Source organism: Saprolegnia parasitica, assembly GCF_000151545.1.
Source record: "Saprolegnia parasitica CBS 223.65 unplaced genomic scaffold supercont2.20, whole genome shotgun sequence".
In the NCBI taxonomy this organism is placed as follows: Eukaryota; Oomycota; class Saprolegniomycetes; order Saprolegniales; family Saprolegniaceae; genus Saprolegnia; species Saprolegnia parasitica.
The window spans coordinates 241,410-262,625 of record NW_012156414.1 but is presented as its reverse complement, the minus strand read 5'-3'; the positions used below and the strand labels follow the sequence as shown (position 1 = coordinate 262,625).

The 21,216-nt window shown below is 59.0% G+C and overlaps 10 protein-coding genes across 10 annotated transcripts; 6 read left to right on the top strand and 4 right to left on the bottom strand.

Moving 5' to 3' along the window:
• Window positions 1-173: 173 nt before the first annotated feature.
• SPRG_06092 (hypothetical protein) lies at window positions 174-2,152 on the bottom strand. Its single transcript, XM_012344817.1, has 14 exons — window positions 2,022-2,152; window positions 1,898-1,965; window positions 1,767-1,843; window positions 1,664-1,718; window positions 1,570-1,615; window positions 1,489-1,520; window positions 1,378-1,427; window positions 1,285-1,327; window positions 1,156-1,236; window positions 1,021-1,104; window positions 825-965; window positions 689-766; window positions 414-638; window positions 174-363 (listed from the first exon to the last, which is right to left on the bottom strand). The coding sequence occupies exons 1-14, from the start codon at window positions 2,110-2,112 to the stop codon at window positions 292-294; spliced, it is 1,143 nt and encodes a 380-aa protein (XP_012200207.1). The 5' UTR covers window positions 2,113-2,152; the 3' UTR covers window positions 174-291.
• A 251-nt stretch (window positions 2,153-2,403) lies between these two features.
• Window positions 2,404-2,974, top strand: SPRG_06091 (hypothetical protein). Its single transcript, XM_012344816.1, has one exon. The coding sequence runs from the start codon at window positions 2,421-2,423 to the stop codon at window positions 2,904-2,906; it is 486 nt and encodes a 161-aa protein (XP_012200206.1). The 5' UTR covers window positions 2,404-2,420; the 3' UTR covers window positions 2,907-2,974.
• A 272-nt stretch (window positions 2,975-3,246) lies between these two features.
• SPRG_06090 (hypothetical protein) lies at window positions 3,247-3,729 on the bottom strand. The gene has a single exon (XM_012344815.1). The coding sequence runs from the start codon at window positions 3,706-3,708 to the stop codon at window positions 3,397-3,399; it is 312 nt and encodes a 103-aa protein (XP_012200205.1). The 5' UTR covers window positions 3,709-3,729; the 3' UTR covers window positions 3,247-3,396.
• A 742-nt stretch (window positions 3,730-4,471) lies between these two features.
• On the top strand, window positions 4,472-7,212 carry SPRG_06089 (hypothetical protein). Its single transcript, XM_012344814.1, has 3 exons — window positions 4,472-6,423; window positions 6,468-6,533; window positions 6,586-7,212. The coding sequence occupies exons 1-3, from the start codon at window positions 4,477-4,479 to the stop codon at window positions 7,108-7,110; spliced, it is 2,538 nt and encodes an 845-aa protein (XP_012200204.1). The 5' UTR covers window positions 4,472-4,476; the 3' UTR covers window positions 7,111-7,212.
• SPRG_06088 (TKL/DRK protein kinase) lies at window positions 7,067-9,553 on the bottom strand (the record flags this gene model as incomplete). The annotated part of the gene is made up of 5 exons (XM_012344813.1): window positions 7,067-7,749; window positions 7,805-8,039; window positions 8,089-8,237; window positions 8,295-8,594; window positions 8,645-9,553. The coding sequence occupies 5 exons, from the start codon at window positions 9,551-9,553 to the stop codon at window positions 7,153-7,155; spliced, it is 2,190 nt and encodes a 729-aa protein (XP_012200203.1). The 3' UTR covers window positions 7,067-7,152.
• An 841-nt stretch (window positions 9,554-10,394) lies between these two features.
• Window positions 10,395-11,790, top strand: SPRG_06087 (hypothetical protein). Its single transcript, XM_012344812.1, has 9 exons — window positions 10,395-10,479; window positions 10,543-10,592; window positions 10,636-10,714; window positions 10,758-10,876; window positions 10,925-10,985; window positions 11,034-11,205; window positions 11,252-11,381; window positions 11,428-11,580; window positions 11,630-11,790. The coding sequence occupies exons 1-9, from the start codon at window positions 10,415-10,417 to the stop codon at window positions 11,713-11,715; spliced, it is 915 nt and encodes a 304-aa protein (XP_012200202.1). The 5' UTR covers window positions 10,395-10,414; the 3' UTR covers window positions 11,716-11,790.
• SPRG_06086 (hypothetical protein) lies at window positions 11,671-12,357 on the bottom strand. The gene is made up of 2 exons (XM_012344811.1): window positions 12,162-12,357; window positions 11,671-12,113 (listed from the first exon to the last, which is right to left on the bottom strand). Exons 1-2 carry the CDS (start codon window positions 12,325-12,327, stop codon window positions 11,812-11,814), a joined length of 468 nt encoding a protein of 155 aa, XP_012200201.1. The 5' UTR covers window positions 12,328-12,357; the 3' UTR covers window positions 11,671-11,811.
• A 777-nt stretch (window positions 12,358-13,134) lies between these two features.
• Window positions 13,135-13,981, top strand: SPRG_06085 (hypothetical protein). Its single transcript, XM_012344810.1, has 2 exons — window positions 13,135-13,674; window positions 13,726-13,981. Exons 1-2 carry the CDS (start codon window positions 13,194-13,196, stop codon window positions 13,935-13,937), a joined length of 693 nt encoding a protein of 230 aa, XP_012200200.1. The 5' UTR covers window positions 13,135-13,193; the 3' UTR covers window positions 13,938-13,981.
• A 219-nt stretch (window positions 13,982-14,200) lies between these two features.
• Window positions 14,201-19,396, top strand: SPRG_06084 (hypothetical protein). The gene is made up of 19 exons (XM_012344809.1): window positions 14,201-14,222; window positions 14,272-14,341; window positions 14,387-14,529; window positions 14,578-14,992; window positions 15,041-15,251; window positions 15,291-15,398; window positions 15,447-15,676; window positions 15,734-15,875; window positions 15,923-16,021; window positions 16,070-16,138; window positions 16,225-17,217; window positions 17,272-17,364; window positions 17,418-17,656; window positions 17,705-17,801; window positions 17,848-17,980; window positions 18,031-18,302; window positions 18,354-18,662; window positions 18,706-18,891; window positions 18,946-19,396. Exons 2-19 carry the CDS (start codon window positions 14,286-14,288, stop codon window positions 19,303-19,305), a joined length of 4,155 nt encoding a protein of 1,384 aa, XP_012200199.1. The 5' UTR covers window positions 14,201-14,222; window positions 14,272-14,285; the 3' UTR covers window positions 19,306-19,396.
• Window positions 19,397-19,512: 116 nt separating this feature from the next.
• Window positions 19,513-21,009, top strand: SPRG_06083 (hypothetical protein; the record flags this gene model as incomplete). Its single annotated transcript, XM_012344808.1, has 1 exon — window positions 19,513-21,009. The coding sequence occupies one exon, from the start codon at window positions 19,513-19,515 to the stop codon at window positions 21,007-21,009; it is 1,497 nt and encodes a 498-aa protein (XP_012200198.1).
• Between the last annotated feature and the right edge of the window lie 207 nt (window positions 21,010-21,216).

The window sequence follows — 21,216 nt, the reverse complement described above, 5'->3', positions numbered from 1 at the left end:
TCGCGTTCGTATGGCCTTGGACTACACCCAGATGCGTGCCCAGAAGCGTGGAGGAAGACGACTTGGCACCGGCAACACAACCACATCTCGTCGCCGGTCCTCGACTGTCTTGCCGTCGTGTGCATACGCCACAGGAATCGCATACACCTGGCGCGACCACAAAGAGGAAGAAGTACACTTGGACGCTTTGCTGAAAGGAATACCAGGGGTAGCATGTTGCGACCACAGCAGAAGACTGTACTAGCTGTCATGCTAGCACTGTAGCAAAAGACACACAGACTGTCGCTGCCCTTAGAGTAGCGGCGACGCTTTCCGCTTGTTCGAGATGACGTTGTACATGGCCGCGTCGACGAGCCCCATGACCTAGCGGGCCGTCCTCGACAAAATGGACAAAGATGTAAGGGCGCACGTACGGTGAAGACGCCGCCGACGATGGCGCAGACGCTGGTGAGGAATGGGACGAGCCCCTTCTGCGTCTGCTCGATGCGAAACTTGATGGGCGAAAACTCGTACGCAAACGTGATGCGCGGGAGGCCCTTCTGCCCGGTTGGCGTCATCTCCAAAAAGTGCTCGGTCGCCGAGTACTGGTTGGACTTGATCTCGTTGCCGTTCAAGAACGAGTAGTCGGTCGAGACCACCTAGACAAGATGGACCTCGAAACTGGAAGAGGAATCGAAAAGAAGCGGACCTTGAGAAAGTACTGGTACGCGCCGCGCATGCCCTCCGGAAGGTGCTTGACGCGCGCATTCAGTGGGTTCTTCATGTTCTACCATGCCGCGCTCGTCACGAGGAGAAGATACAAAGAAGTTAGAAGGAGGACGTACGGGGTACTCTTGGCCAAACGTGAGCGCGTGGATCGTGTGCGAATTGTCAAACACCTTGAACGTCGAGTCGAGGACATCGTCGGCGACGAGGTATCCGCTTTGAAAGATCTTGGACGGCGCAAAGTAAAACTTGCCGGCGACCTAAATACGTCACCTAGTGCATGCGACCGACGAGACTGTCGGAGAGGGTAGGTACCTTGGCGACGTCCAGATGACCCGTGATGCGGCAGCCTTCCTTGATATCGCCCTTGAGGATCGCCTCCAAGTCGGCGTTCATGCACTATTAGACAATGTTTCATCGCATGCTCGTCGTCGTCTCTGGTGAAATTACCTGCACCACGGTGTGCAAGCTCGGAAGCGCCCAGTTGCGGCGAACGTACGCGTTCTTGACGTCCTCACACGTATTGCAGCACTAGAGGTAGTAGCTTCGTACGAGGCTTTCCCGGGCCTGGTTGAATACCTCGCCAGGGTCGCCGGCACCGTAGCAGTTGCCGCACATGGAGCTACTCTCGCATCAGTGTCTAGGTACATGAGATATACTTGCACGGCGCACCCATCGGTTTGAACGGCGAGCTGCGATTCGTTGACGAGCGCACCACCAATCTAATGATGGCACCGAGGAGCGGTCAGGAAGGAAGTCCCATGACCATAGGGATTCGCCCACCGTTTCTTTGATCTTTTCGCCAATGGTGTTGCCTACGAGCTCGTGAGATGGATGCTGAACGTGCAAGATGCTTTGCCGTACCATGCAGGTCCAAGCGCATCTTGTGAATGTTGTCGATGACATCGAGCTAAAAGCCAACGCTGAGATTGAAGGGGCAAGGAGGACGAAGCGCTACTTGAACGCGGCCGGCAAGATCAGCATGCTCGATCGAGACAATCTGGCATGGCATGCTAGACATGGAGCATTGCACGTTTTGTAGCCTCGGCGCGTGTCGTTACCGAGGAAACTCAATGTCAAAGTTGATCGACAGATTCACGTTGCGCGTGCCATCCACATACATCTTGTCGACCGTATCCTATGCACGCATGTGAATCCTGTCGCAAGAAAGCAGGCACGCAGGGTCACGCACCACGGCCAAGTGGTAGGCGAGCTCCGAGAAGAAGAGATAGGCCATGAGGATGAAGGCGCAGAGCGAGACTAGCCGCGCCAGCATGAGACCATCATGCATGGCATCGAGGGTAGCGAGGTCGTACAGAGGCCGCCCTGTGTCGTCCGGACCTTGAACTCCTCGAGCGTCTTGGGGTTCGCGTCGAAGCTCTTGATCTTCTGCCACACCGACGCCATGCTCGTACTGCTTGTCGTTGGGCGCTTCCGGGCGGAACACGTAAGTGCTCGAAGTCGAATTTTGTGACTACGAACTTCGTTGAACGACTAAAACACCCAAGTCCATTTGATTTTAATTGCAGTGAGAAATCAACCCGCCCACAGCCACTGCGATCGCCGAGGCCGTCGCCATGGAGTGCGACGCGCGTCAGTAGAGGCAACCAACTCGACTATAAACGGTCGTCATCTTGTGCATCTCTGGATTTCGGTTTCACATCCTACGGCTGGAAAGCAGGTAGGATCAAGCACTTGTTTATTCCCTCGGCAGGATGCACCAACTCGCGCGTTGGCTTCTTGCGCTGCTAGTAGCGATAGCCGCGGACGTGACCGCCGATGGCTGCGAGCAATGTCGTCTCACGGGACAGTGCGCTCAAGCTGTGCTCAACGTATCGGGTCACTACTGCGGAGAGTACTACCTTTCGCACGACGAAAACGCGACGTCGTGCTGTTGCCCGACCGGTCGTCTCTGCAACGCCACCATGACCACTTGCGCCTGCGCCCTGCCCCCAACGACGAGGGAAACGACGGCCACAGCACCCCTGCTCTGCCTTGCTGCGTTCTTTTTCGTCTCCGTTAGCGGGCTCGTCTGGTGCAACAGCCGGCGCAGCACCGCCGTCCACGATGCGTCATCCTACGTCCTCTACAACGACCAGTCGTTCCCCGACTCGACGGAATCGTCGGCGCGGGAGAGCGAGGTCGGCGAATTCATGGGCAGCCACAACGACGACGCGACCAAGCAACTCAAAGTCCAGTAGCAAACGACGAGTATTCACGCCAGAAACATGTTGTATGGTTGGCTGTCGAGCGCCAGGTCCATTTCCACTCACGTGTTCTGGTGGTTGGGTGGCGGCAGAGAGCGAAGCGAGTCCAGCGCGTTGACGTGAGCGGTCGACTGATAGGGTCGTCGTGTCGTGCACCCAATCTTGCGGTGGCACTTGAAGTGCCACTCGACTCGTCGCGCGACCAAGAAAACAGCGCAGGCATGGCCCGCCCTTTGGCTCGCGTTCAGCAAGGACCATCCATGCTTCAATGCCACGCGTATACAAACCGGAGCAGCTGGTGCAACGTTGCAAAAGACGTGTCATTATCTTCGTGGAGGCGGCTTCACGGGCCTTCGCCGCCAGCCATACAGCACCACTCGGATGCAACGCACCGACAAACGTTCACGGGAGTCGCCGTTAAATAAGGATCCAGCTCGGATGAAGCATGCAGCACTACCTACCTCTATGCTCGTTGCAGCAAGCGCTAAAAGAGCGTGGTCACGACCATGAGAAAGAGGCCAAGGAGCAAGAGCTTGAACGCGAGGTCTTTGTCTGGCACCGCCTTGGTCTTCTTCTTCTTCTTCTTGAGCGGTGGTGCGGCGGGTGACGGTGCCAGCGAGAGGTTGAGCTCGACGCGCGACTGCTGGCACACGATGTCGATCGGCAGCGCTGCGTCCATGAGCGCGAGGCGCGGGCATGTGTCTAGCGACGACTTGGACGTGGTCGTCGCGATGACGAGGAAGCCGACGCAGGCCATGAGCACGAGGAGGCTCCGCGGGACGTCGTACAGCAGCATCTGCCAGGCGCCGCTCGAAATCGAAAATGGACGCTTCCCCGTTGGGTTCCAACCGGTGTCGCAGTCGAGATACAAACGCCGATATCATGTCTCGTATCCGGATAGTCCGGTATATCTTCCGGTTGGCACCGTTTCGGCTCTAATCTTGGGCGTCGCCGCGCCAAAATGGTGGCACCCTAGGTCTTCCAGGTGCTATCATGGGCTGTACGATGGAGTGGACAGGGCATACGACCTATGAGCTCATTGACCAAAGAATATGGTCGACGAACCCCCGAGACGCGCCGTCGCAGGCCATCGGGTGGTGCATATCACTGTGGCAGAGCAAAATCCGAATGCATTGGTCACGACGATCAACCAAGCCGACGGGATCGCATTCGGCGAGGCTACTGCCACTATTTTCACGCATTAGCACCCCGCAACGAGCCTCTCGACGACGGAGGTATATGGGCCGAAACTCGGTTGATCTCTCGCTCGTACTAATAACATGGTAAAGGTATCTGTTTCTGCAAATGGACTCGTGCAGCTTCGGCACTGCACATGCTGGCGCTGGACAGCTGACCCACAAGTGACCATCATGGGCTCCAGACCATCACCTACTTGAGGTGGCGCGTGAAGGATGAGGGTGCCACGCAGACTGTAGCCTCCCTTGGGCTGCGCTTGCACTTGGCGCTACAAAGCTGGACTTGCACGAACAAACAAACCTGTGCAATACTCTGGAATCGTATATTCTGGTATTGTATTTTAGAGGTTATTGCCTTTTTGTCAACGATGGACGCGGAGCCGAAGAAGAAGAAGCGCCGATGCATCTCCAAGGCCGAGCGCTTGGCGAAGCGTATGCAAGCAGTATCGCTGCAAGAAGACGAGAAGCTGACGCAGGTCGAGGCGCTCTGCGCGACCGACTCGAGCCAAGACTGGGACGCTGCCCACCGACTGGCCACGTCGCTGACGACTCGCGCCGCCTTCCTCGCGATCTTGCTCCAGAAGCATCAAGCCAAGGCTGCTGCGCACTACACGCGCCGGTGGGATCCACCCGAGGACCTCTCGCGGCTGCTGGGGAATGATCGTGTCTTGGCGGCGTTGCACGCCCATGCGGCGACGGCCGCGACTTTTCTGAGCGCTTGGCGCGACGCGCCGGTCCCGCCCGCAGCGCTGCGCAAGCTCCTTCTCGCGTTTGTGCTGCCGCGGATCGAGCGCAAGGAAGACGCGCCGCTTCAGATCCTGTTACACCAGTTTGCCGCGCTCAAGTGGCGGCTCTTAGAACACGCGCTCGTGACCACGCAGGGCCAGCACCTCGTCAACCAATTTGCCCATGTCGTGCGCAGCCTCCACGACGAGCCCAATATTGCGCGGCCACTGACTCCTTGGCTCGAAGCTGTCGATGGGCCCATCGACATTCATCTTCGCGAATCGGTGCGCAAGCTGGTTGAAGACGTCTTGCAGCGCGTCTGGCCCGACGCGCGCGTCCACCTCTTTGGCTCGTCCGTCACGGGCCTCTGCGCAGAAGATAGCGACGTGGACCTGTGCGTCGTCGTGCCGTCATCGCCCGGCCGCTTTGCCGACTCGGTCGCACTCGCGGTCGATATGCACGAACACCTTTCGCTCTACCTGCCTTCGCCGCACTCGATGGTTGTCAAGAACGCGCGCATCCCCGTCATCAAGACGCAGCTGCATGGCCTCGACGTGGACATTTGTGTCAACAACACAGCCGCGCTCTGGAACTCGCAGCTGCTCGTGGCCTTTCTCCGAGCCTACCCCGCACTGCGCCCGCTCTGCGTGTGCCTTCGGTCGTGGGCCGCGCGCCGGTCGCTGCTCAAGTCGCCGACATGCGCCCATTCGCTCTCGCCGTACGCGTTTGTGTTGCTCATTCTGCACTGGCTCCAGATGCGCGGGTACCTTCCGTTCGTCGATGTATCCTTTGATGACAGTCTGGTTGTCTCCATCGCCACGATCGATGACGCGATCGCATCGGCGCTGGCCGAAGCGCTGCCGCCACCCAAGACGCTCGCGACCGCAGCGGTCCCGTCGCTTCTTGTCGACTTTTTCATCTTTTACGCGGCCGACTTTGCCTATGGCACGGACATTGCGTCGCTCCGGCGCCGCGATTTGCGCAAGCTCAAGCCCAGCAGCACGCTCCAGCTCGAAGACCCGATCGAAGTCGACCGCAACCTCGGTGCGTACCTCAACAAGCTCTCGCAGCGTACGCTCCGCATGGAGTTTGTGCGCGCATGTGTCTTGTTGCACGAGGCGTTGCATCCGGAGACGTACGATGCGCGCGAGGCCGTCGGGAGCCTCTTCTTTGGCCATCACGCGCGCCTTCCCGCGCCGACAGCGTCGTTTCTCGAAGTCTTGATCCGGCCGCGCGCGTCGCATCACTTTGGCTGGAATATGGCCGGTGATGCGATCGCGTCCGAGGCGTTCACGACGGTCGTCGTCACGACACGGGACGCGTTCCCGAGCCTAGCAGGCGTTGATGTCGTCGGCGTCGACTGCGAAGGTGTCAACCTCGGCCGGTCCGGGTCGCTCGCCCTCGTCTCGCTTGCGATCGGGCCGACCGTGTACCTGGTGGACGTGCTCTCGACCCCATCGCTCCTTGACGCGCTCAAGCCGCTGCTCGAGAGCCCGTCGATCGTCAAGGTCCTGCACGACTGCCGAAAGGACAGCGACGCACTGCTTCACACGGCGGGCATTTCGCTAACCCACGTCTTCGACACACAGGTACCATGTATCTGCGATTCGGAGAGCTCAAAGTGCTCATCCAGGTCGCCCATGCAGTGCTGCACCAGCTGCGCAAGCCCGCTGCGAAGGACGACGGCCGCCATCTCGTGGTACGCCACACACGCCCCCTTCATGTGCAAGCGCGAGATACTATTTGTGTAGGGTCCCAGTGGCAGCGCCGTCATCGCGCTGGACAATGCCAACCACGAATGCATCGCGTACGCTGACGTCTTGAGCCACTACCTGTCGCTGCCGCCGTCGCGCGTCAAGACCAGCGTCAAGGAAGCCATGACCGGTGATGACGCCACGTGGACACGCCGGCCTTTCTTGCCCGACCTCATCGAGTATGCCGCGATGGATGTCGCCTATCTCAGCGTCTTGTATCGCATCATGGCGCATGCGCTTGGCCCGCACATGCCCTTGTGCGACGCGCGTGCGGCCATGTACCTTGGCTGCCGCGATTGGTCGTTTGCGTCGACGCTCAACATGGGCGACATGGTGCCTGGGTACATTCAAAACATTACGTCCAAGTGCGTGTACGTGGCGTTGTCGCCGTCGACGGTCGGGCGTCTCTCGACGAGCGACGCGGTCAAGGCACCGGTAGGCGACGACGTCCAAAAGCTGACCGTGGGCGCCGCGATCACTGTCAAGGTCGGACATGACCGCAGCGTGCAGTGGACGATCTAAACGAACGCCTCGGTTTCAAGGGACCGTGAAAACTCAGCTGGATTAGGAGGACGAAGATTTGGACGCTGCGTCGCTGTCGTTAAATATTTCTTGAAGTGCGCACCGGTTGAGCATTTGGTGTTTGAGCAGCAGCTGTCGCCGGTTGATGTGCGCGTCAAAGGTGTTGATCCGTGACGAGAGCACTTCTTCGCGGATGTCGGTTTGCAGCGCCTTGAGGATCTCGACCATGGTCGGTCGTGCTTTCGGGTCGTCGGCCAAGCAGCGGGAAATGAGCGCGTGCCGCTTGGGTGGACACGTCGACGGAATTGTCGGTCGGCGCACGCCGCGCGCGACCTGCGCCATGATATCGATGGTGCTCATGCCGTCGCAGTCAAAGTACGGGTCCTTGCGCGACTCGAGCTCGATGAGGACAATGCCAAAACTGTAGCAGTCGACCGGTGTGCTGTACGGCGTCTCGCGCAGGATCTCGGGCGCGAGCCAGTACGGCGTGCCGACCATGGTGCGGAGACACTCTTCCATGTGCACTTGTTTGGACTCGCCAAAGTCCGAGACTTTGCACGCATACGTGGCCGAACACAGGAGGTTGGCGCTCTTGAGATCGCGATGAATGATGTTACTGTGGTGCAAATACGCCATCCCCTAGTAGAGAGCAACCGCGTATGAGGACACTGTAGTTGTACGTAGATAGCACAACCTGCGCGGCGTCGTTGGCGATCTGCAGCAGCGGATCGTTCCACTCGAGCGTCATGGACGACTGCAGAAGTGAGTGCACGTCGCCTTTCTCCATGTACTCGAGCACGATGCAGAGATTCGAGATCGAGTCGATGCTCGCACCAATAAACTGCACGACGTTCGGGTGGCGCAGGCCCGCGAGGAGCTCGACGTGCGCCTTGAACTCGACAATGGTTTCGCGTGTCAAGATGCTCAGCCTAGCGAAAATGGCATATTCGTTGCAGCCATTGATGATACGAAGCCTACCGCTTGATGGCGACGCGGAGACCCGTGTACTCGCCGCGCACAACGTCACCCTTGACGTGCTCGCTCACGAGTTCGTGGAGCGTGAGTTCTTCAAACGGGATCGACACGTTGTGCAGGAACTCGTTCTCGGGCGACTTGGCGTGCAGCAGCTAATACACATGAACGAAAGTTCAACGTGCCATTGAAATGGACGCCAACGCTCGTACTTCTTGGAGCAGCTGCTGCTCAATGGGGCCGACGCGGCCGCGGGTCGCGAGCTGTTGGCGGTTGACCGTGACGCCGTGCTTGAGCGCTGTATTGACGCGCTCCGCGTCCATCTTGGAGTAAAAAGTGTAGCGTGCGGCGCGGTCGAGGAGGTAGAACGCCACCAGCGTGAGCACGATCGGGAGGCAAATCGCAAACACAAACGCGACAAAGTTCATCGACATGAAGATCTCGTACGAGCCGACGTTGACTTTCCAGTTGATGACGTAAACGAGTGCAGCCGAGAGGAGGACCACAATGACCTATGATGGGTCGTCAGCCAAGCAGAGGACCTCAGATCGGATGAAAACACCTGAGGAAAATCGAGCTTGAGGCTCAGGCTGAAGAGAATCGTGTCTGCGACGGCGTTGCACGCAAAGATGATCGAGATGTACTCGTTGAGCATGTCGATGTACTCGAGGCGCCACGCGGCCATGGTCGTGGACCCGTTGTTGTCGACCCAGTAGGCGGGCGCGGCCACGTTCCTCCCGCACGTTTGGTTCTTACTCCACGCGTTGCGCTCGGTTTGCGACCGTTGGAAGACCGTGCCGAGGTAGATGAGCTTGCCGGTGCAGTAGAGCGTCACGACGAGCGTCATGCAGTGCTTCCAGTAGCGACGCGCCCAGTACATGAGCAGCTTGCTCTTGCCCCACGAGTTGAGGAGTCGAAACGGAATGAGCGCGAGGCCGACCGCGAATGGAAAATACATGAAGTGCACGACCAGCAAGTCCTCGCTCGCAAGGTACTCGAGGCCATGGAGGCCCTTGTAGTACCCGGCATAGTTGATGAGGCCGCTGGGCGTCAGTCGCGGCGACTCGCACGTCCACCAGACGGAAAACGCCAAGTGCGAGCCAAAGACGAGCGCCAAGATAAACTGGGACTGCCCGATCGCTTGCTGGCTCACGTCCATTTGATAGAGCTCCTCCGTGCGCGGGTTCCGGAATCGGTTCGAGAACGGCAAGAGAAGGCTCGGTGCGTCTGGGCGCATGGACGCTGTCGTTGTGAGCGGTCCACGGAGCGACTTGGCCTCGCTCTCGAGGGCGGCGCTGGCTTGGCGCTTGCTCGAGAGATGCACGGGCGTCTCGAGCGAGATGGCCACATGGTCCGAGTTGCTGGAGCTGTCCATGTCGCTTTGTATCCTCGGCGTCTCCACCATGTCATGCTGCAAGGTCGGGCTCTTGGCCCAGAGCGACCACGGGTTCGTGCAGAGCCGCCGCAGCATCGCCGGTCGATGGTCCAAAAGCTTCTGTCCCGGCGCAGGTGGCAGTAATGCTGGTGCATAAAATACAGAGAACTTGGTGTTTGTATGATGTTTAAAACTGCGGACGTTCAGATCCAAAATGAGCCGCGCCAGATCCAGATAAAGAATTAAAATATCTTGGATGTTCTATGTCACATATTGTTTTAAAGAATGCATCTCGCCGACTCAGATCTGCCCTCGGATTCGACACATTCGTTTCGGGATGTGCCGAAAACAAGATTGGGATTGTGTTGCTCTCGAGTCCTGGGTCTCGCGAACGAAGACGACGACCACGCAAGGATTGCCTCCACTCGATTGACTTTGGGGATGGGAAGGCGCAATCATAATAGGTTGGGCACGCGAGATACTTCATTCGTCGTACGTACCTGAACCTCGCAGCGAATCAAATGCAGCGTTTGGCGTGGCCATGGACCCAACAAGAAATCATGTCAATGGCATCAGATGAGATCCGTCCGTGCACGTTATACTTTCAGTACGACGTTTACAAGCTGTGTCTCTCTAACCTTTAGACTTGGTACTAGCCGTCAAGCACGTCAAGCAGCAAGTCGAGAGTTTAATCGAAAGGTCATGCCAGAAGCTGCTCGATCGCAGATGGTATCATAGAAATGAACGTCCAAATCGTGTCCGCACCATACAGTGTATGTAAAAAGGACAGATCCGAAATGGCCCGAAACAAAGCCAAAGAGAATAACCCGTTAGAATACATACCCTTGGACATTGAATTGGAAGGTCGCTCTCTCCGATCTTGTGGAATATCGAAAGTGAGAGGTCTCTTTTGATGTGAGGGGCTTGTTCCAGTTTGGTGTCTTGGCCGGAAGCAACATGATCTTCCTCGAGAACGAGAGCAAGATTGTGCAGGAAGTCCTGCAAGGCCGTCTCGGAGAGACGTACGTACTGTTCCATGAGGTCCATGCTCCAAGGCCATGCGTCTCATGCTGCATGCATCGTAGGGCCCCTCGCCCCGTCGAGCCTCTGGAGATCCGCCTTTGCGACTTTGACGGTAGGCGCCACGCCAAGGCTCCGCGCCTCATAGCTGTCCGTAGATGTCCAATATGACCTCTCGATCCAAGAGAACACGCTGTCCGTGTCCATGTCGTACCCGCCTGTTGTGGAGCTCGTCAAGTAAGGCCCATGCCCTGGCAAGCATGCGCCGATCAGAGCGTAGGTTTGGCGCAGCCAACATGCTGGCCAACGTCTACCCCGAGTTTACGCTGACGGCGCCGAAGCCTGGCTTTGACATGACCATGGTGGCCAACGTCGATGCGATCACGCCCGAGAATGCCAGTAGACCATCATGCGTCCCTCTCTCGATCTCACGGTCACGTGGTGTAGCCAACGTCATTGATCGCATCGCGCTCCTAAAGCGCAACCTCCTAAGCGCCCCCTTTGACCAGTACGTTGGACGCGCCCGACTGGCGCGATGAAGAACGCCTTTGTGTAGCTGCTTCCTCGCACTCCACGCCGATGCGAGTAGCTCTCTGAGCCCGATCCAAATCCCGTTCCGTCGCCAAGAAACGATCTACGTGTTGCCGCAAGCCGACCGCATTGTCATCGTCTTCTCGGTCGCGTTCCAGGACAAGACGGACCAAGCGATCGCGCGCATCTTTCTCCAGGTCCGTGTCTCTACACCCTCCAATCGCACGCGTCAACCATGCCTAGGAGTTTGCCGAGGCGCGTCGTCACGTCAACAATGCGCCGCCAGTAAGCTTTGGGAAGGACCCGCCGCTCGAGCTCCGCGGCGTGCCCAACCTGCGCCAGTCGACGGACCACGTGGGCTACCTCAGCTTTGGTACTGCGTCTCTCTTGCCATAGCGCCAGACACACCGTGTGTGTAGCCATCTTCAAGACACATATCGACTCGGATGCGAAGCGCGCCAAGGCCTGCACGTTAGTCCAAGGCTTCCGCAACTACTTGCATTACCACATCAAGGCCTCCAAGACGTATATGCACATTCGCATGCGCAAGCGCGTCGACTTGCTTCTTCAAGGTGCGCGATGTGATGCATGTCTTTGGCTCATGCGACGATGCTGCTCTAGTTCTCAACCGCGCGCAGCCCGCGAAGGACCCGTCCAAGGCCACGAAGAAGACCATTACGGGCAAGACATTTGATCGCAAGGTGTAAGCTGCTCCCGTGCCACGGTGTTGTACCTACCTGCAGCGTCGTACAAGAAGGATGTAATGCAGTCGCATGTCGTCGTTCTACGTCTTGATTGAGCGACTACAGGTTGCGCGCCGCCAAGTAGTCGGCGATCGCTGTGCCCACGGTTGCGTCCAGATCGAGCTCCATGATACCGTCGCTCGACTCGGCGAGGCCCAGCTCTTCCTCGGAGCAGATCATGCCCTGTGAGACTTCGCCGCGGAGCTTGGACTTTTTGATCTTGAGCACTTTATCGACGAGCGCGTTCGCGTCCTCGGGGTTGGGCACGCGGAGCGTAAGGCGTGTCCCGATCGTCGCAACCGGCACCTTGAGGCCCTCGCGTACGTTGGGCGCACCGCAGATGATCTGGACAGGGTCCACTTCTACATCGTCGGTACATGCGATAGTTAATATGGGGCAAGGACGCGTACCTGGGCCCACGGCGACTTGGCAGACGTGCAGGCGCTCGGCTTGCGGGTGGCCCGTGACCTGGAGCACCTCGCCGACGACGACGCCGGGCAGACGCGCGGGCTTGGGCGCAGCGATGGTGCTGCAGAGGCGGACGAGGCCGCGCGGGCGAAGCATGGACCGCAGCATGGGATTGATGAGGAGCGATGGCCACAGCTCTCGAGTCGTATCCGGTTCATCCGGATAACGCGAATTTGGCGCGACGATCAGAACACAAGCAAAATGAATTCCTTGATCGCAAGCATCAAGACGGAGCCGACGAGATCACACCAACTTGTGGGAAAACAATGGAAGCAATTGCTGCAGGTGTCGTTAGGTCGACAAGGTGCATCATCATCCTAAGGCGGCAACAGAATGCAGGGCCAAAGGCACATACATGTATACCCGTGGTAGGACGACCCACAATTTTAGGGCGCCTGTAGTAGGTAGCGTTGGACGCAATGAGCGAGCTACTCGTTGAACATCGTTGATGCGTCGGCGTCTGCTGGACCTGGGTCGATCAATATAAACAGCTTGGGCAGCTGCGAGAGATGCGCTCGCTCGTCCGCGCGTGCAGCTGCGTCGTCGTCCTTCACCGATGGCTTTTCCCACGCAACTAATCGACCACACACTCGTCCATCGAGCTTTTGTCACATCTCGTGGTGCCACGTCACGGCCTCGTCACGGCGAAGCAAGTGCACGCGACACGTCGATCTCACGTCGCCCGAACGGCGCGGCACAACCGTCTCAGACGGGCAAGCTGAGCCTGGGTCCGAGAATGGAAGCTTCGGCTGGTTCATCGTGCATGCATCACGCTGCTGCTTTGGTCGTGACGTAGAGACTTGTGTGTAGAGGGCTGGACCGCGATGCATCCTGTGTTTGAGCTGCGGCGGCGGCGGCGGAAGATACTTGCTTGCCATGACGAATCGCGCACCACGTAGACACTTCCACAGTGGTAGCTCGCCATCTTCTTCTTCTTCTCCGTGGGCTCCAGATCCAAATTTTCGCGTCCGGCGATGAAGGCGCCCGAGAGCCCGGACCGCCTCTCGTGGTCGTCCGGCATGCCCAGCATCACCAACTCGCTCACGGCGTGGACGATGCCCGTCTACGAGATGGACGGCGACTCGACGTTCGGCGAAACTTCGTCCGGTGGCTTTACGCTCGAGATCGAGTCACCGCGCCCGAGCCGGGCGCGCTGCTGGCTCGTTACATGCCTTTGTGCCTGGCTCGTCGTGTGCGGCGGCGCCTCCATTGCGCTCGTCGTCACGCTGCAGCGCACGCCGTCTGCATCTGCAGCGCCAACGCCAGCCACCACTAATGGCGCGACGACGACCATTCTTTTCGTCCTAAACCAATGCCAGGACGCCATCGACATCTACTACAGCCTGGACGCGAGGGACGACCGTGCCGTGGTCAACGGCAAGGCGAGAATCACGCTCTCTGGCGAGAGCCCGGCCAACGTCTCGGTGCGTCTTGGTGCGTCGACGAATGCGACACGTACGTTGACCCTTATACAAGGCGCGGGAGCTTGAAAGGCTCCGTTCGTAGGGTTCGTGTGGCAGCGTCGCGAGGCGCCGCTCGCGAGCTACAGCATCACAACGATCGACGGGTTCAATTCCGCCATGTCGGTCAAGCCCAGCAGCGAGCCGGGCGCATGCGCTGCAGTGACGTGTCTGGCACCGCTGTGCTCGACCACCGCCGTCTCTTGCCTGTCGACGACGTCTCTCGAGATCACCTTCTGTCCCGTCGTCTCGGCATAGCGTGCCTTAGTATTTAGTCTAATAATTTAGTTTTTCGCCATGGATTTACTGGTAGCTGCGACTCGCATCGACTAATATACTCGTTGCATACTGGCATTTGACGCTCGACCGCACGACGCAGAGGATCAGACTGGCGCGGCGACGTGGCCGACGGTCCTCTTTGTGCGCTTCCATGCGTTGGGCTTGTGACGTGGCAAAAATTTCGAGTCCCTCGGAAAGTTGATATTACACCCTATCCAAAATGAGGGTATTTTGTAGAGTCAACTGCAAGCGGAAGGATCCGAGGTACACGCCGAGCACATCGCGCGTCGGGCTCATGCACATGGCCGCGTAGGTAGATAGCTCTTGATGCACGACGCAGTGCTACGCGTTGGCCTCTTCTGTGGCATCTTTACGCTACAATGGTACCACGCAGCATGCCATCATGCGCGTGCTCATGGACGCCGTAGCTGCATCACGGTGCTGGGCAGTGTGACCCGCGACACGATCTTCCTGCGCATCTACGACTCGCGCTACATCTCGCACATGACGGTGCTCATGTCGTTTGCGTCGGCGTACGCCATGACAGCGGCCGCGCGCCTCCTCCAGCGCGGTACGACGACCTCTATCTTATCGCTGCGCCTCACATGCCGCGACGTAGGCATGCGACCGACCGTTCTCGCATGCGGCTTTCCATGCCTCTCGTCGCTGATTATGGTCGGACTCTGGCTACTTTTGACGCAGCTCCCGCAGCTGCTGAACGTCTCGAGCATCGCGCTCTACGTCTGGATCGAGATTGCGATCCAGCTCCTCTCGCAGCAGTTTTGGGATCTCTGCGCCGCCGCGTTCACGGTCGCCGAGTCCAAGCAGTACTTTGGCGCCATCACGTTTGGCTCGACGCTCGGCACGATCCTCGCCAGCTTTGCAATCATCCCGCTCCTCAAAGCGTATGCGATTGCGACCGAAGGCAATGTACTCGTGCTCGCTCTGCTCATGGGCGTCCTCGGCGCCTTCATGTGCCTCGTCACGCCCCTCTTCGGCCTCTCGCCGCGCGTCAAAGCCAGCGACGCCTCCTCGTACACCGTCTTCTGTCGCCGACATATATCTGAGTGGCTGCCATGTAGGAAAGCTGCGTCGACGTCGTCGATCGTGTCGGACATTCAGAACCGGTCGTACCTCAAGCACGTGTGCTTTTTCGACATGGGTGCCACGTTGATTCGCGTTCTTATTGACTACCGGACGCTCTCGATCCTGAGCTCGCACTCGGAAGAGACGCTCAAGTACTCGCTTGGCGCTATCAACGGCGTCCAGAGCTTCTTTATGATCCCGCTCCAGGTAGGACTGATTCCTCCAGAGAGTGACGACTGATCCAAGCGAGTAGCTCGTGTCGGGACCGCTTTTTCGTACTTTGGCGTCATGTACGGCATCTCGACGCTGCCGCTGGCGATCGTGCTCTACGGCGCGTCCACGTACTTGTCTTCGGTACTCCACTCCAGTCGATATATGTTGCACGAACGTCGTCTATTGTAGTCGCACTTGCTTTTGATTGGCACGCGCGCGCTTTACAACAGCGTGTCGCACGCGATCTTCAACCCGGCGCGGGAGCTGCTCTGGCTGCCGCTCAACGCACCCGACCGGACCAAATTCAAGAGTTTCGTTGTCGGCCCGTTCCGGTCGATTGCGCGCGTGCTCGGCGCGCTCATTTCGATTGTGCTCACGTCCGATACGATGCAGCGCTACTGCGGCCCTAGCTCGGTCAGGTACCCCACTTTTTTTCTTTTGTATCAACATACTATCAAGTTGACACACTGCGGTAGTGTGGTCATGGTGCTCTTTGGTGTGGCGTGGTTCTTTGATGCACTTGCCGCACGGCAGTCGTACGCGACCGAGTTTTACGCGTCGCTGAAGAAAGGACACATGGACCTGACGTCGCCTATCATTGACTTTACCACGGACCAAGTACGTTGCTGCGTTGAATGACGCGTCGTCGTCATGACGATGTTGAGGTCGAGCTCGTCCAAGAGACGCTTCGGAGCGGCGCGTCCAACCAAGTGGCCTTTGTCCTGAGCTTTCTGCAGCCGTCGCACGTCCCGCTCTTCCGCAGCGTACTACGCTCGTTGGCTTGCATGGGTTTGAACCTGGGGTATATGTAGGAATTACGCGCCGTGTTTATCATGCCGGATGCGTCCTTTCACACGCAAATGCGCCTTGTGGAGCTGCACGTGGCGAGCGCCGAGACCGCCCACGACGAGGCCAAGCGCATCTTTCCGTCAACGACCTCCTCGCCGTCTACGACGATCGCTCCAAGCCGCAGGAGCTGCGCCTCGCGTGTCTTCTTGCGTGCGGCCACGAGCGCGGCGCGTCGACGGTCGCCCTTGCCGACGCATTGCACAATGCGACCGATGTCTCGATGGTCGTCGGCGCTGCGATCGCGCTGCTTCGGCGGACGCAGTGGATGGACGAGAAGGCGACGGTCGTGCTCCAGAAGCTGCTCCACGAGCCCCGCGACATCGAGGCCAAGGTCGTTTGCCTCCGCATCGTGGGCAAAGAACTGCCGGAGCTTCTCGGCAACGGCTACCTCGTGTACCTTCTCCACGAAACGCAAGCACCGTCGATCGTTCGCGCTGCCCTGCAGTGCTGTCGGCAGTCGAAGCGAAATTCGCCGATGCTGCTGCCCGCGCTCCTCAAGTGGCTGCCCGACGCGACGCTGCGCACCGACGTCATTGACGCACTCCAAGCGTTCCCGCCCTCGGTGCTCTGGGAGTACGTCATCGACTTTCTCGACAAGGCCGTTGCTGACGTGGCGCTCGAGCGCATCATTGGCGGCGTGCGGCTCGTGGAAGCCGCGGCGTTTCCATCGGACGCCAAGCTCGACCTCGTCCTCAACATGATGGACTCGTTACTCGCCAAGTCGAGTGCGACGTCCGAGCTCCACCTGAGCCAGCTCTTTGGTCTAAGCCAGGTCGAGCTGCCGCTGTGGGAAGCACTCGCTGACGCTGTGCTGCGAATCGTCGACCACCTCCGGCACGACGATAGCACCGACGTGCGTGTGTTGGTCAAGCGCATGGACCACATTGTGTCGACGCACGTCTTTCGCGGATACCAGATGCAGCACTTGCGCCTCCTCTTTGAGGACCCGCACCACCACACGCTACTTTCGCATGTCGTGGAAGATACGCTGGACATGCTTCTTCGCATGGTGCTCAAGCTCGTCTCGGTGCGGTTTCCGAAAGGCTTCAACATCCACGTCCTCCTCGAGGGCCTCCACGCTGACGTGCCTGAAGTGCTATCGGCCGTCCAAGTAGTCTCTGGCATGAACCATAGAGCACATGCAACGTGGATCCATGTAAATTAGGAAGTCCTCGAGACGCTATTACCGACAAGTGCCAAGTACACGCTCTTGCCGCTTTTGTTTCCGCACGCACCAAAGGCCCCGATGGCGCTCCAGGTTGCGCGTGTGTCGATCGATCGATGGGTTGATTGTAGTACACACGACATTAGCTGCTCAAGGACGTCAAGAAGATCCAGGGCACGCTGCGCAACGACAGTCTCATGCGTACGATGCAGGACGACAGCATTGCGCTCGAGCTCTCGTGTCTGGCGCTCGAGTACTACCTCCACGCGATCTCGTGCCATGACCACGACGACGTGGCCGAAACGGCGCGCGTGCTTACGGAGGCCGAGGCGGACCGTCTCTTGGTGCATAGCATCACGAAAGACTTGGTGTGCCGCGCGTTCCAGTGCGTCAACGACGCTCCTCTCTGCCGTGTAACGTCACGTCGGTGTAGGGACCCGCAGTGCCGGCGGGCCAAAGCGTTGGAGCATCTCTTTCAACGGGCGACGATGGACGCCGATTTAGCCCCACTGGCCTTTACGACCTTTGACGTAGCTGTTGGAACGTGACTCTGTGGTGCCATCATTGGCTGTGTAGGTGGTCATGAGCTTGCGCGCGTGTGCGCTCTTCCGATCGATCGCGGTGCTGGAGCTCGTGCAGAAGATCGCTTGCCACTTTGCGCCGCGCCGTGTTGCGGCGGGTACGACCTTTGTGCAGGAAGGCGACGTCGGTACGTAGCTCTCTCTATCTGAGACGCCAGGGCGATGGCGCATGGAATAGCGTCGCAAATGTACGTCTTGGCCAAGGGCATTGTGGAGCTCCACCAAGCCAACGGCAACGCTCTCACGACGCTCCATGACGGCGCGTGCGTCGGCGAGCTCGCGCTGCTCACGAGCAAAGGCAAGCACTTGGCCTCGGCGACGGCGACGACCGACGTTGTCGTGCTTGAAATCTCGCGCGCCAATCTGCACGCGCTCATCCACGACAACACGGGCATCGCGCGCGGCGTTCTGGACGCGCTGGCGTCGACCTTGCGCTGGGCCTATCTCCAGGTACGTACACTTCTCGCTGATGCTCTTTGTGGAAATGCATCGCGTACGTAGCTCGAGTCGACGGAAGAGACGAGTCGACTAAAGCGCCTCGTCTTTGCGTCTCAAGTGTCGGTGGCCGCCAACGTGGATCGGGCCGCAACCACGTTGCTGGCCAAGATTGGCCGCGCGCGGGCGCAGTCGGCGCACCTTCCACCGCGGTCCAAGCCGCACGCGCACTTGCTCGAGTACTCGAGTCTGAATTTGAGTGCCAAGCACTTTACGGCCGCGCCGCGTGCGCAGGACGAGGTCACGTACTCGCATTTGGAGAAGTGCTTGCATCTCAAGGCGTCCAACCTCATGAAGGACGTCGACGACGACCTCGTATGTGGCGGTTGTACTTGGTATATATCTCATCGAGGCGTAGATCTCGACGGTCGCGCAAATGGCCCAAGTCGTGGTGCTCCAGCCGCGCGACGTGCTTTTCGCGGAGGGGTCGCCGGCCAACAGCATCTACGCGGTCGTCGACGGCACGATTGTGCTCTCGATGACCAAGGACGAAAAGACCACCGCGCTCACGCACTGCGGCGCTGGCATTTGCTTTGGCGAGCTCGTACGTTCTTCGCTGTCTTGACTCGACTGGATTCTACTGGACGCGTGATTCTAGTCGTTCATCAAGGGCTCGACGCACGTCATGTCGGCCACCGCGGCGATGACGACGACGCAGGCCCGTGTGATCGTGCTCCAAATCCCGACGTGGGAGTTTGTCGAGCTCGCCGAGAAGCACACAAAGCTCATGCACCTCGTCATGACGTGGATGTCGCGCAAGATCACACTCAAGATGAAGAACGACGCGCTTGCCGTCATGGCCGAGCACACGCACCTGCCGCTGCGGACGCTACCGAGCTCGCCGATTGGCAGTCCGCGCGGCAGTCCACGCAAGAAGCCGACGCAGTGGGGCGACGATGCCGTCGATGACCTGACGGACGGCACGACGGGCCTTCGTCTGCGCCAAAATACGTTGTAAGATGAGCCTACAGGACCCTAGCCCCGTCGACGGCAAACGGTGGCGATGGATCCGGCGGATTGAATAACTGTTCGGTTGCAATAAAACCGGTTATGACTTTATGAAAACCGGCTACGACTATGTAAAACCGGCTACGATGCCATGAAACCGGTTAACGCGTGTATCATCCAGTTTCGAATCCAGCTTGAAGCGCGAACGTGAAGCGCGATGGTCTTCCTACACGTCCTCCATGTACATGCGCTCCGAAGCATCATCTTTGCGTACCAAGATGGGATCTATGAGGACCTGCGCCCACGCTTCCTCGAGTTCCACCACAAGGTCCGGTACAGCCTGGCGCACTACGCCGGGCGCGGCCACGACTGCTTCGTCGGCGGCCGGCTCGTGGCGTCGCCTTTCCACAAGACGCTGCTCGGGACCGTCACGGACCGCAATCTGTGCTTGGACGAAGAGACGATGTACGATGCTCGCTTCCCGCTGCACCTCGCCATTTACGAGGGCCAGCTGCATGTGGCGACGCGTATCCTGGCCTGTCGCCCGTCGCTCGTCTCTGCCGACGCCATCGACTGCGCCTTTGCTTGCGGGAAGCTGCGCATTGCTCGGTACCTCCTCGATCAACGCAGTCGCATGACAAATCTCTGTCGACAGACTCCGAAGCGCTCGTTCAAGAGCAGGAGCCTGCCCAAGTACGTCGTGTACTTTGGCCGTGTCGAGCTCTTGCAGCTCTTAACGACGTACATTGACGACCATGGTTGGGACGAGACGGCCATGCAAGCAGCGATCCGACGGCGCCATATCGCGTGTGCTGAGTACCTCTGGGACACCTTTCCGACCACTGTCGTCTACGAGGACCTCTATCACGACGTCGCGATCGCAGGGCTCTTCTCGCTCGTCGTGCGCTGCGAGAAAGCCCACCTGCCTGTCTCGGCGCATGTCCTGGCCGGCGCCGCCAGCAGCGGCCACCTTAATATCGTCCGGTTTCTGCACGAGCGCTGGCGTCACGGCAATGCAGCAAGCGCGGTCCGCGCCGCCTACGCAGAGGGGCATCGACACATCGTGCGCTACTTGCTGACGCACCGAACCGAGTTTGCAGGTCAGCGCGGCGTCGACGCCGCCGCCAAATATGGTCTCTTGGACATTGTGCAGTCACGTCTCGCTGCGGGCCATTGTGGCAGTAGCGACGTCGCGTTCCAAGCGCTTTGCCACGGTCATTTGAGCGTTGTCCGGTATCTGCTGTACGTCGGGTACAGCCTCGACCTCTCGACCGTCTCGCCGCTCCTCGTGTGGTGCTGGGCCGAGTATAAAGTCGCCCGCGCGAGCACCGTCGAGATGTTGGCTTTTCTGCACAGCCGGTCGTTTCGGTTCAGCGCTGTGTGGGTCGATTTTGCGGCCGCCGAAGGCTGTCTTGAGGCCATCCGCTTCCTCCTTGATGTCGTGCACGCACCATGCTCGCCGCGTGCGATCGACAGCGCAGTGTTCCACCCGCACGTGCTCTCGTACCTTCTCTCGCACACATGTGCGCGCTGCACAACCAAAGGGTTTCTCAACGCACTGCACTGGGAGACGCCGCTGAGCGTCTTTGCGACGCTTTTGCAGCACTTTCGCGCCGAGTGCACGCTCGAGGTCTTGAGCTGCGCGCGCCTCGAGAACCGCCTCGACGTGCTCGAGCTCCTCGACCGCGACCGCGTGTTTACAAGCGCGCACTAGCATGCCAGAAGAGGAGTCGGCAGCGGAGCCAGCATCGGCGTCGGGAGGCATTGTACGGTAGTCGCGTCGTCCTTGGAGCGTCATCACTCTGGCTTTGCTACCGCAATCGCCATTTGATGCAGCGATTCATGCATGTGGTCGAGATGGCGCGCAGTGACCGTGAAATAGTTAGGTACCCGTGAATGAGCTATGTACTAATACACGGCA